Source organism: Brachyhypopomus gauderio, chromosome 9 (genome assembly GCF_052324685.1).
Source record: "Brachyhypopomus gauderio isolate BG-103 chromosome 9, BGAUD_0.2, whole genome shotgun sequence".
NCBI classification, from domain to species: domain Eukaryota; kingdom Metazoa; phylum Chordata; class Actinopteri; order Gymnotiformes; family Hypopomidae; genus Brachyhypopomus; species Brachyhypopomus gauderio.
This window is the reverse complement of record NC_135219.1, coordinates 4,344,990-4,358,132: the sequence shown is the minus strand read 5'-3', so window position 1 is coordinate 4,358,132 and position 13,143 is coordinate 4,344,990. Positions and strand designations below refer to the sequence as shown.

At 47.7% G+C, this 13,143-nt stretch overlaps 1 protein-coding gene across 16 annotated transcripts in view; it reads right to left on the bottom strand.

Moving 5' to 3' along the window:
- Positions 1 to 13,143, bottom strand: part of epb41l2 (erythrocyte membrane protein band 4.1 like 2) — a 66,708-nt gene that overhangs the window by 34,856 nt on the left and 18,709 nt on the right. For 15 of the 16 annotated variants that reach the window (XM_077016564.1, XM_077016566.1, XM_077016577.1 and 12 more), the window contains exons 2-4: positions 6,055 to 6,215; positions 5,481 to 5,834; positions 4,249 to 4,428 (exon numbers count right to left, since the gene is read on the bottom strand). In XM_077016564.1, the coding sequence (XP_076872679.1) occupies positions 4,249 to 4,428; positions 5,481 to 5,834; positions 6,055 to 6,201 (681 nt within the window). In that variant the 5' untranslated portion in view covers positions 6,202 to 6,215. The remainder of the gene's footprint in view (positions 1 to 4,248; positions 4,429 to 5,480; positions 5,835 to 6,054; positions 6,216 to 13,143) is intronic. The other variant, XM_077016572.1, reaches the window with a different exon arrangement.

Here is a 13,143-nt window from a genome sequence, read left to right as displayed (position 1 = left end):
TTTATGACCCTGGGCTCGTTAAAGAAGAATCAGAGTTAATGAGAAAGAGAAATGTTTAATATTACTTGAGGGTGAGGAAGTGCAGCCACTGGTACTGAACACACTCCCCATTTCACTGCCCAACACCACTGGTACTGAACACACTCCCCAACACCACTGGTACTGAACACACTCCCCATTTCACTGCCCAACACCACTGCTACTGAACACACTCCCCAACACCACTGGTACTGAACACACTCCCCCATTTCACTGCCCAACACCACTGCTACTGAACACACTCCCCATTTCACTGCCCAACACCACTGCTACTGAACACACTCCCCAACACCACTGTTACTGAACACACTCCCCAACAGGGATGTGATGCATTATGGTGATGCTGTAGAAGAGGTCATAGAAAGGCCATCATCTGGGGTGTGTCACACACACACACACACACACACACACACACACACACACACACACACACACACACACACACACACACACACACACACACACACACACACACACACACACACACACACACGCTGTAAGCCTTCATTTGGGGTGGAGTCCTTGAAAAGCTCAGCGCTCAGAAATGGGACACGCCCACAAGCCAGGCAGAGCGGATCCAGCCAGAGCTGTGAATAATACAGACAGGCATTCTGCACAGACACCCCCGCGGGCCATCAGACCATCCAAACCCATTAGTTACACTGCAGCCGCCCACTGAATGGCTGTGATAGAGAGATCACAAATGACACGGAACGACCAGACGTTACACAACACGATCAGATGAACACAAATGAAAAATTCAGGGTTCCAGTTGGTGTAAGGTCCAAAAGAAGGCCTTGTCATGGTTTTGTAACATGCCTTTGTCACCTGTTAGGAAGGAGTTTAGCACAGACCAATACTGTCTGGGCTGGTCAGGAGGTCCGGTACCGTCTGGGCTGGTCAGGAGGTCCGGTAGTGTCTACACTAGGGGTGTCACGATTTCGATATTAAATCAAAATCGATCGAAATTGTGTCACGATCTCGAGCCTCGAAGTCAAAAAGAGGATTGACGATCCCTCCCTCTAAGCTATGCAAGCACCCACACTACGCAAATTAAAGCCTGGGTTAAATTAGACACGTCACGAGGGTCTGCGCGCCGAAAATGGTGTAATTGCGGTGGCTGGCGATTTGCAAGGTCGTGCTTCAGCACAATGAACCAAGTCATGTTTTCGGGGCTCATACACCTTTAGAAGGTGCAATTAAAGCACCTTCGCTTTTTCTTCACATTACTTAATGGTTGTTTATTTTCAAAACGCCCAATCTTAACGTCTTCACGTTCTCTCATGTTTTGTCCTGGAATTACAAGAGGCTCGTATTTGTTAACGTAATACAAGAGAATTGTTCAGTCAGACAGATATTTGTTGTGAAACGAAGTAGTTACACTACTACAGTACTTTAGCCTAAATTCCAGCACTTTTCAAACCTGGAACACAATGCAACATTAATTTTCATCAGGTAAATGTTCCTTCCCCTGTTTTTGAGGGGTGTTTCTTTATACTACCACATATCGATTTGGAGAACACTGCAAAGAATATAAACGCCTCCGCCGTTCGCCAGCAGGTTCGCGCGAGGTGTGCGGAGTCGCGCGCTACAGTCACTCGCGAAAGTATAATCCATAATAAATAATCCAGCGGCTCAGGGATTACGTCACACGCTGCGCCATGTGGACGTTAGGGTTATTTAAACAAATTTAAACATGGGTCTGTGGCGGGAACTGAGTGCAGAGCGTTGAGGAACGATTTCGATTGGAGGATCGTGTTCTCTGTCTGAGATTTTTTATTATTACATTTTTTCTGCTGATGCTGGTCCAGCTTGGCACGTGCCAGTGATTATGTCTCGGCGTGCCAACAGTGGCACGCGTGCCATAGGTTGCCGACCCCTGCCATAGACTAATCTAAAACTGGCATAGGCCTCTCTGCTGTAAATCGAGAATTTAATCGAATCATGACCCTAAAATCGGAGATTCAATCGAATCGAGGATTTAGAGAATCGTGACACCCCTAGTCTACACCGATGACATCACAGAGGTGTTTGCCTGCTTTACGTGTCCAAATCCAACCACACGGGAGGACTGCAGCAAACCAGCAGCAACCAGCAGCTAGCGGGGCTGCAGAAGGAAGCAGGACCTGCAGCAGGAGTGCGTCTCCACCACAGCGCTCCTACGACTGCACACGTTTCCCGATAAGGGGACAAACACTTCGACACGGGGGTTCTCAACCCGGCAGAAACACAGGTCCACTCTTACGAAGCCCACAGGAACCAGCACTGGTCCGGGGACGTGTGTCTAACGTCCATATGTGGAAGCCCCAGTGGTGAAGGAGGTAGTGTCTAATGAAGTGGCCATTCACTTGTAAAGTAAATGTACATGTAAAGTAAATGTACATGTAAAGTAAATGTACATGTAAAGTAAAATGTACATGTAAAGTAAATGTTTGTGTACCGCAGTGGACATGGATACGCTCACTTTCATAACGAAAATGAACATGAACTGTAATCACGAGGCGATATCACGCTGCACGCTCCGGTGCTGAGCGTGGCGTCTGTGTGGCTGGGTGTGAGTGCGGGCGCGAGCTGCAGACCGCTGACCTCTCTGGGTAAACAACGGCGTCCGTTCCGGCCGGACAGGCACAGACAAAAGGGGTTTAGTGCTGCCTGAGCACTGTGGGTCAGGCAGGCAGCACAGAGCCCAGCAGAGCCCAGCAGAGCCCAGCAGAGCCCAGCAGAGACACCAGAGGCGTGGGATCCACCAAGAGGCCACGGCAAAGCGCACACACACTTCCCAGACTCACGCATCAATGCTCCAATGTGCACACACACACACACACACACACACACACACACACACACACACGGGCACTATTGGCACAATCAACATGAAACACACCAGCACAAACACACACGCCCGCGGAGGTTAGGCAGTCTGACGCCAGCGACGGTGACTGTACCGCCAGTTACAACAAAAGTCAAACCGCTGATGAACAGACCTCGGAACCGGACCATGAATCCCGATCTTGGGGGTACAAAGATCGCCGCAGCTGGAGCCTGGGAAGGCGGAGCATGTGAGGGCGGGGCCTGGGAAGATTGAGCCTGTGAGGGCGGGGCCTGTAAAGGTGGGGGTGCAGTGTCTGCAGTTCTACAATTACAGGTCAACTGGCAGCAACCTTGAGCTCAGGGTCACACGCTGATCCAACGTCAGTCTTAGCTGACCCTTAAAATGACCTGGCTTCCTGCTTGGAGGAGTCCACCCAGCACCTAGTGACAGGAGCCAGGCCTTCAGACGACCGCCCCACCCAGGGGGCGTCTCTGTGTAGCATGCAGTAGCATCCATCATATGGTCGAGGACGTAGTGATACTTCAGTATAAAACATATACGATCTGCCCAGATAACACAGAGGATTTGTAGCAGACCTCTTTTATTAAAAGTCTTCAAGGAGTCTAATACTACGGTAACATGCTGTCTGGGTTTTGCAGCATATGCAGCATATGGGGGAAGTCCACAGCACACGGGACGGACCTGCCGCCCGACGTCCAATCGTCAGCCAGACGACAACGCGATGTTCCCTTGTACCCTCACACTCTGACTCTGCACCGACGGCCGCGAGACAATAATAGCACGACGGGAGACGATCTCGCAGAGTAGAGTGTGTTGGAGCTTTTACTGAGAATCGCAGGCACCCACAGACACGCCAGCTCTGTAAGAGTGTGATGACACCATACAACGCTGGACCACACAGCACACTCCTATACCAGCCCTTATGAGACGCACCCCGCAAATAAACCAGTGTGCTCCGAGAGGTTTGGAAGGTGCTCATACATGCATGCCAACATTATTATATTCTGCGGGTTTAAAAGGTTACAGGTTTGGAGAGAAGGTGAGGTCACAGAGGCAGAACAGAGAAGAACCTCCAGCAGAGTGGACGTCACGGCCCCTTCCTGATCCAAGCCACACCAGAATTACACGCTTTCACAGAGAGAGAAGCAACGCGCCAGACCATAGTGTGACGGTAAACAGGACTGAGCGCTGCACGCACTGCCAAAGGCACACAGGCAGGTCGTTAACTTTCTTTCGCACAAACAAAACACTTGTGTGCTTAGCAAATATAGATTTCTCCAGTTCGACCAAGATTAGATCTCTCCACTCCAAACATAGTGCGCATAAGCACACGCACACACACACACACCTACACACCTACACACACACACACCTACCTCCACTTCACACGGGAACTGGCTTCCATCCAGAAGGGTCACATGACACACCACGAGCTTCATTTTCTTGCCGACTTTGAGAGGAGACACACCGGCACTATCGGCCTGTTCTTCTCCTTTCTGCTCCTCCTGCTGCTGAACCTCCTCCTCCAGATCCCCTTCTTTCTCCTCCTTCACAGGCTGAGGAGGAACGGAGGCGACGGTTAGTCAGTTACTCCACACAACCCAGGAGGACCTGCAGGAGCAGAAGCGACGTTGTGCATGCACTAGTGGAGGAAGACGTGACTGGTGTGGCCCAAACGTTCTGCAAACACACACACGCACTTTCAACCCCAACACATGTTTTCCACTGAAGATCTCTGGGAGATGAGGTCACTGGGTGGGTTCAGAATTAAAATACTGAAAAACAAACCAAGCGAATACAGAAACAAAGATTTTATGACTTAAATAAGTGAAATGTAAGAAGATTTTGCATTAGACAGGGGTTCTGGGGGAAACATCTCCACCCTAGGGAGTGAGCCTGGTGAATGAGATTCAGGATTCTGGACCCCTGCTTCATGAAGAAAAACAACAAATAAATATATATATATATTTTTGTTTATCAACTTGTTTTTGCTGGCAGGAAGTGCGTTATAAAAATGATAACTTTTAGAGAAATTAGATATTTCTCTAAAGCCAGACATGCAGTGTGTGCAAACAACCCAACACCAGCACAAACACAGGCACCCAGACCCCTCTCTACAACCCAACACCAGCACAAACACATTAGTTCCATGCACAAACCCAAGCCGTGACTCCGCCAAGGCAGCCTCACACCCTGACACACACACACACACACACACACACACACACACACACCCCTGACACACACACACACACACACACACACACACACACACACACACACACACACACATTGACCTAAAATGACCGGGACACACCTCCGGCAATCTTGAGTGTTAGATTAACCTGATCACATGACTGGGGGGGAGGGGGGGGGCAGGGCAGGATCAGGAACAACCACAGTTACAGCATAACACATTCAAACTAACTACATGCAATTATACACAGCTGGAAAAGACTACAGCTGCTAGCCTCACGCTCTAGCTCCTCCCACACACACCCAGAACCAGCTGATAACAGACCCAAACTCAGAAGGAAACACATACACCCAGTACACGGAGAACCCAGAAGTGCCATGTGAACCTCAGGCCCTAATCATGACCCCTGACCTGCGTCTCCGTGCCGATGACCGAGTTCTCTGCTTTCACTGCCTCTTCCTCTGGCTCCTCCTCTCTGCTCTCCACCTCCTGCGTTGCCCCCGGTGACTGGACAGCAGTCCCTTCACCCCTAGTTCCCTCCTCTTCCTGTCCTGTGCCTACCTCCTCCTGCGTGGGTGGCTGGGTGGGCGTGTCGCTGGGGGCGGGGCTGTCTTTGGGCTCCGCCTGGCTGTGGGACTTCTGCCGCTTAAGCCATGGGGGCAGGAAGCGAGAGATGCCCTTCTCCTTCTTCTGCCCGCTGGGTGAGGGCGTGCTCGTAGGGTCAGGCGAGGCAGGCTCCGCCTCCGCAGGCTCCGCCTCCACGTTCTAGAACCACCAGAGAAGCAACCGGTCAATACAACAAAGGGCTGCAGTCACTCCCACGCATCTGACTGAACGATGCCAAAAAGACAAAAGCAATTGCACTCCATCGATCAAATCTCAAAAATGTCTCATTTTCTCCAGGTTTTTCTCCCTGTTAGTTATTTAGGCTCCGCCCACGTCCCTCCCGGCCACAGAAGGCGGCGTCATTCTATGACATCCTCACCTCCTGGTTGTCGGGGGCAGGCTGGGGCTCTGTGCCCGCGTTGGGTGCACTCTCGCTGGGGTCGCTCTGCTGCTCCTCCTGCTGCTCCTCTGGGGACTTCTCCGGCTCCTTCTTCACCTCCGCCTCTGATCCCCCCTCTGTGGTCATGACGCCCAGTCACACTAACACGAGGGGGAAAGGTGTGGTGTGGAGGGTGCATGTATGAGAGAGAGAGAGAGATAGAGAGAGATAGAGAGAGAGAGAGAGAGAGAGAGAGAGAGAGAGAGAGAGAGAGAGAGGAGAGAGAGAGAGAGAGAGAGAGAGAGAGAGAGAGAGGTGATCTTTCTGCATGAAATTCAAACATATCACCAGCATCTAAAGGCCAAACAGATCAGGCTGTGAAGAATGATCTCCAGCCGTTAATGACAGTAGGCCTGTTAGAGGAGCCCAGTGCATCAAGTGTGGTGAGATTTCTGCCCTTCCCCAAACTAGGGCTGCGATGTGAAGTTTCACGATAAACACATCGAAAGAGCCACGGTAACTCCTTGAATAACAGCAAACTCAAATTGCATTATCCTCGTCCAGCAATAGAGTGAGCTATTCGCGCTGCAGACTATGATCACGTATGTAGGCAAGAGGCAGAGTGAGGTGAACACGCTCATCAGACACGTGATTTGGTTTAAGCCTAGTTTACACTTAAACGAGGGTCGTTTCACGAGGTCGTGCACCTCTCGAATTTTGTAAGTTCTCGCGCGCCGCATATCAGCGCAATGAGAACAGTCATGTTTGCAGGGTTCATACACCTATACAAGGTGGAATTCAAGGTGGAATTGTACGTCACTTTCAATATTTCCCAGCACGTTAAACTTAATTGAATTAAATATTTATACATATAGGCCTACTCTAAATGATTAGAAATAATTCGCTTTTTTTAATCACATTATTTAATGGATATTTATTTTCAAAACGCCCAATCTTAACGTCTTCACGTTCTCTCATGTTTCGTCCTGGAATTACAAGAGGCTCGTATATGTTAACGTAATACGAGAGAACTGTTCAGTCAGACAGATATTTGTTGTGAAACGAAGTAGTTACAATTTTAAGCATTTTCAAGTACTTTAGCCTAAATTCCAGCACTTTTCAAACCTGAAACACAAAGCAACATTAAAATTGGTCAGGTAAAAGTTCATTCCCCTGTATTTGAGGGGTGTTTTTTAATACTACTAGGCCTACATATCGGTTCGGACAACACTGCAAAGAATGTGACACGGCAAGATTAAAAGCTTCCGCCGTTCGCGGAGGTTCACGCGAGGTGTGCAGAGTCGCGCCCTACGGTCACTCGTGAAAGTATAAACCTAGATTGAATCTATTGTTGAATAAACCTGCAAAATATTTGGAATTATTCTGGATTCATTACACAGTAAAAAACAAAACAAATTAACGTGCTGCTGTTCAGAGAGACACTACATTTCTGTATTTTAATCTTAATTTATCGTGGTTCACATCGATATCGGGATATCCAACAATGTTATCGCACATCGCAATTCTAGTCCCTATAGTGCACCCCTACCCCAAACCGTGACAAGAAACATCTCTGACGCTGAGAGAGAGAGAGAGAGAGAGAGAGAGAGAGAGAGAGAGAGAGACAGAGAGAGACAGAGACAGAGACAGAGAGAGAGAGAGCGCCTGATTTAATTGATGCGTGCACACACTTCATCCAGATGTATTGTGGTGTGGTGCAGAGCTCCTGTCTGGATATTGTGCTGGATGCTGGAGCAGAAAAATGGCTCCATGTTGTCAGAGCTACTTTTTACTCTGTTAACATCACGGCACCATTAACAGCCACCCTGTCATCCAGGACAGCAGCAACGCCCTCGCACCGTACAGCAACACCGCCCACACACAACCACCCTCACATCGCACAGCACACACAACCACCCTCACACCGCACAGCACACACAACCACCCTCACACCGCACAGCAACACCGCCCTCACACAACCACCCTCACACCGCACAGCACACACAACCACCCTCACACCGCACAGCAACACCGCCCTCACACAACCACCCACACACCGTACAGCAACACCGCCCTCACACAACCACCCTCACACCGCACAGCACACACAACCACCCTCACACCGCACAGCACACACAACCACCCTCACACCGCACAGCACACACAACCACCCTCACACCGCACAGCACACACAACCACCCTCACACCGCACAGCACACATAACCACCCTCACACCGCACAGCACACACAACCACCCTCACACCGCACAGCACACACAACCACCCTCACACCGCACAGCACACACAACCACCCTCACACCGTACAGCAACACAGCACACACAACCACCCTCACACCGCACAGCAACACAGCACACACAACCACCCTCACACCGTACAGCAACACAGCACTCACAACTGCACAAACAGCGTACAGCAACATTGTGTTGCCAACCCCACCAACTCCATACAGCAGCAACACACTAGCTAGCATGGCAGGATGTTGTGCTGTTATCAATAATGTAATACATCAGAGTTGTCTCTGACTTTCTGTTACTATTAGCATCTATTATCTTCATGACTTATTCCCAACACATTAGTCAAAGTGAGTATTTTTAGCAACAGTAAGACATGTGGAGGTCAAAAAGCTTTCAAAGGGCCAAACAGCATAGACAAGTTTCACAACCCTTAGGCCAAGAGTTTTAACCCATCACACACACACTCACACACAACTAACTCCCACTGCCCCAAAGTAGATTCGGCAAAATAATTTGAGAGTCCAGAGGAAGCTGAAGTGCTGAGTGAGTGATGCAGTAGCTGCAGAACCAGGAGCAGAACCGTCCTGAAACAGGACAGCACAGCTCACAGTTCAACGCTAATGGGTCATAATGGGTCACCAGGACAGGACGACTGAGGCATCACATCTGATAACTCATTACCCAGAAATCCAGAGTCCACTGGCAATTACAACTGTGTCCCTCCAGAATGCAGCACACCAATGAAAACACAAGGTACAGCTGAAATTAGCGCATGCACGCAGACAGAGAGAGACCGAGAGAGACAGAGAGAGAGAGACACAGAGAGAGACAGGCAGTGTTGTTCTACAGCACACTGAGGACATGAATTGTAGACAGCTGCAGGACAAAACATACTATAACTCAAGATTCAGACACCAACGTCCATCTCCAACATGTGACCCAGACACCAACAGTTCTCCATAGCACAAACCACATCAGCTGCTCTCCATCTGGACTGCAGTGACTCGGCAGAGACATTGGGAAGACAACACAGAGAGAGAGAGAGAGAGAGAGAGAGAGGACAGAGAGCTGGAACCGTCCCCACCACCACCACATGGGAAGAGCAGTGTAATGAAGGGCCAGCTGTGCAGCACCACCAGAAACGCAGGAAATGAGGACACAGGCTGAGAGACTGTGCATGTTTTCACTGAAAAGATATGCAAGAGAGAACAAGAGAGGAAAGAAAGGCCAGATGTCCCATATCGCTGAAATCTTTCTTTCCCCCTCGCACACATGGTACAAATCCCCAAAACGCAGAGCCAGCAGACCAAATCCAGCGAATCAACACAAGCTGTCTGAACCAACACGTCTCTCTCTCCCTCTCACACACATACATATTTATTTGTATTGTGTGTGTTTATATAAAGTTATTTGCTTGCACAGCTGATAACGGACCATTGTCCAAAACATCCTGTTTCTCTACAAACTTCGTTGCAAGTGTATTTTTTCCAGTGTATTTTTTACCACAGTGCACTGCAGTTACCTACTTGAGATTAAGGCTGGGCGATATGGAGCAAAAATAATATCTCGATATTTTTTAGCTGAATGGCGATATACGATATATATCTCGATATATTTTCTTCCCAAAGGTAATAACAAAGAGGCAGTAATAAGTCAAATCTACGTCCCAAATGAGTTGCGTGAAGAAGAGAGGCAGGACAGAGCTGAAGTTGTTAAGAGAAACTCAAGTAAATTCACTATTCACAGTGTTGTGCGAGTTCAAAAGAACGCGTTCATTGAACACGCTCATTTTTTCGTGAACGTTGAACTGAACGAAACGCATTTTTTAATAACTTGAACGTGAATTAGTTCACATTATGTGTCATGAACGGTAGACATCACTGTAAATGAACGTTGGAATTTGTTTCCATTGAAAACTGAGTGACATCTGTTTTCTCTTTTGAAACGCAACGAGAGAAATTTCCTCCCTCCTGTATTCTCGCTGGTGCCGCTTAAATCATGCATCACCAGACAGAAATGGTTTTGACGTTGTGTGCGCAATGCATTGTGGGCAACGTAGTGTCCGCATGAGAATAGTTAACATACTGGCTAGTTAATAACATACTGGTTTCCGCACAACGTTACCCGTGATGAATTGCAGCAGAGCGGGGTAGGCATAGCACGTATAAGAACGTATAGTGATTTCTAGCTTGTCCTTGTCACGTCTGGCTCCGCCCCCTTTTAGTCTCATTAGTTTTTATGTTTTCCTTGTTCTTGTTACGCCCCTCTCTTTCAGCTGTTCCGTGTTAGCTCGTCTTAGTTTTACAAGTGTGTGTGTATTGCCTATGTCCAGACTATACCTTGAGGGATCATTGTCGTTTCTTTATCTCCTAGTTGGTGTGTATATGTCCAGACTATACCTTCAGGGATCATTTATTTCCTAGTTGGTGTGTATATGTCCAGACTATACCTTCAGGGATCATTGTCGTTTCTTTATCTCCTAGTTCAGGGGTACTCAACTGGCGGACCGCGGTCCGGATCCGGACCCGAACGCAGTCCTGTCCGGACCCAATCCCAATTCCTGATTAACTGGATACGGACCAAAACAAAACCGTAGCATTCATTTCAGGGCTATTGAAAAAACACTCCGTCACGAGTGTTACGTTTGCCACCACCCCCCCGCTCAACAACCCGCTCAACAACTTACGTTCGCCACCCCCCACTGCCTGGTTGACGCTTCGCGAGCGGCGCGAGGGTCCGCGCGCTGTCGGTTCGCGAGGTCGTGCACCTCTCGAATTTTGTAACTTCGCGCCGCGCTTCAGCGCAATGAACAAAGTCACGTTTTCAGGGTTCATACACCTTTATAAGGTGGAATTAAAGCACTTGTACGTCACTTTCAAGGTCCATTTCAATATTTCCCAGCATGTTAAACATAATTAAGTTAAATATTTATACATATACTCGAAATAATTCGCTTTTTATCACATTATTTAATGGTTGTTCATTTAAAAAACGCCCAATCTTCACGTCTTCACGTTCTCTCATGTTTCGTCCTGGAATTACAGTCCCGTAGCCAGGGGAGATCGAAGGGTTCGTTCGTCCATCTTACGTCCATCTGGCAGTTACGCATTTTTGCACGTTGAGGTTGTGAAACATTTTTTTCTTTTTCTTTTCTTTACATGGAGAAGTTAAATTCAATTTTTGCTCTCTCCAGAACTGTTTTTGTATGCATTTGCCATCTTTACATCGCGATCATGTACAGAACCACTTGACTTGAGGCATGATACGTCATCGTTTATGCGAAAAACCCTTTTCCATCCAGTTTTTTCGAATTTTGGCGATGCGATAGTCTAACTTTTCCACCTCCTCCTAGCGTAAACATCTTTTTGCGATATTTGGGGCTTTTTTCGAATTTTGGTCTTTTTCCATCCAGCTTTTTTCATGCGCATTTTCAAAATGCGCAAAAACTCGGTGGGCCTGAATTACAAGAGGCTCGCATTTGTTAACCTAATACAAGAGAACTATTCAGTCAGACAGCTATTTGTTGTGAAACCAAGTAGTTACAATTTCAAGCATTTTAAAGTACTTTAACCTAAATTCCAGCACTTTTCAAACCTGAAACATATAGCAACATTAAAATTGGTCAGGTAAATGTTCATTCCCCTGTTTTGAGGGGTGTTTCTACCACATATCGTTTTGGACAAAACGCCTATCGTTTCGGAGAACACTGCAGTGACGCTCGCGAAAGTATAAACGCCTCCACCGTTCGCGCATCGTCCCCCCCCCCCCCCCGCTCAACAACTTACGTTCGCCACCCCCGCCGCACCGGACCTCAGGTCACAGGTATCTGCCAAAATTGGACCGCGGACAAATTTAGTTGAGTACGCCTGTCCTAGTTGGTGTGTATATATAGCCTATGTCCAGACTATACCTTCGGTGATCATTATCGTTTCTTTATTTCCTAGTTGGGTGTGCACGGTATTCACGCCTTATCTGTGATTCGTGGTTTTGATTAGCTTCGTGTTTGTGTATGGTTAAAGTCTCTGTTCCATTTTCAGGTTCGTAGTGTTTTAGGTTTTCAGTTCATGTTTGGTCTCCGTGTTCTCTAACGTGATATCGTGCCTGGCAATACATGTATGTTCTGTTAGACTTCATGTTCATGTATGGCCGTTACTTGCTTCCCGTGTGTTTGTTCATGTTAGTGTATGTAACAATTAGTTGTACTCTTGTTTGGTCTAGTTTTGTGCCCTTGTCATTTCTGCTGCCTTTTAGTGTATTAAGCGTTAGTTCTCTATTCATCATGCCACGTCATTCGCGGTCCACTCGCGTGTCGTCTGCAGATGTAAGATGTGAAATAAAATCCAATGAGATTGTACTATCTACTTCGCATTTGTGTCCGCCCCTTGATTGCGCAACAGCCAAATCGTGAAAAAAGTATTTGAATATCTCACGAAAAAAAGTAAAATGAACTGAACTTTGAACTAGTTCATAATTAAAATTGTGAACTTTGAACGTGAACTGTTCATGAAATACTTCCACACTACTGCTCTCTCCGCTGTTGGCCATGTTTATTTTGCGCGCTGCACGCACAATCTGCGTCCTTACGTCATAATGTCGCGATATAGCGAAATCCTATCGAATAAAGAAATGTACCGGTATTTTTGTGAACGATATTATATCGCCCACCACTACTTGAGATCTTTCTTCACTCACACACACACACACACACACACACACACACACACACACACACACACACACACACACAATTTCAGGTCTTTACATATATCTGTGCATGCATTCCCTTATTGGTACGTGTTTTTATGGACATGAATACACAATCTAAGGAGGGCAG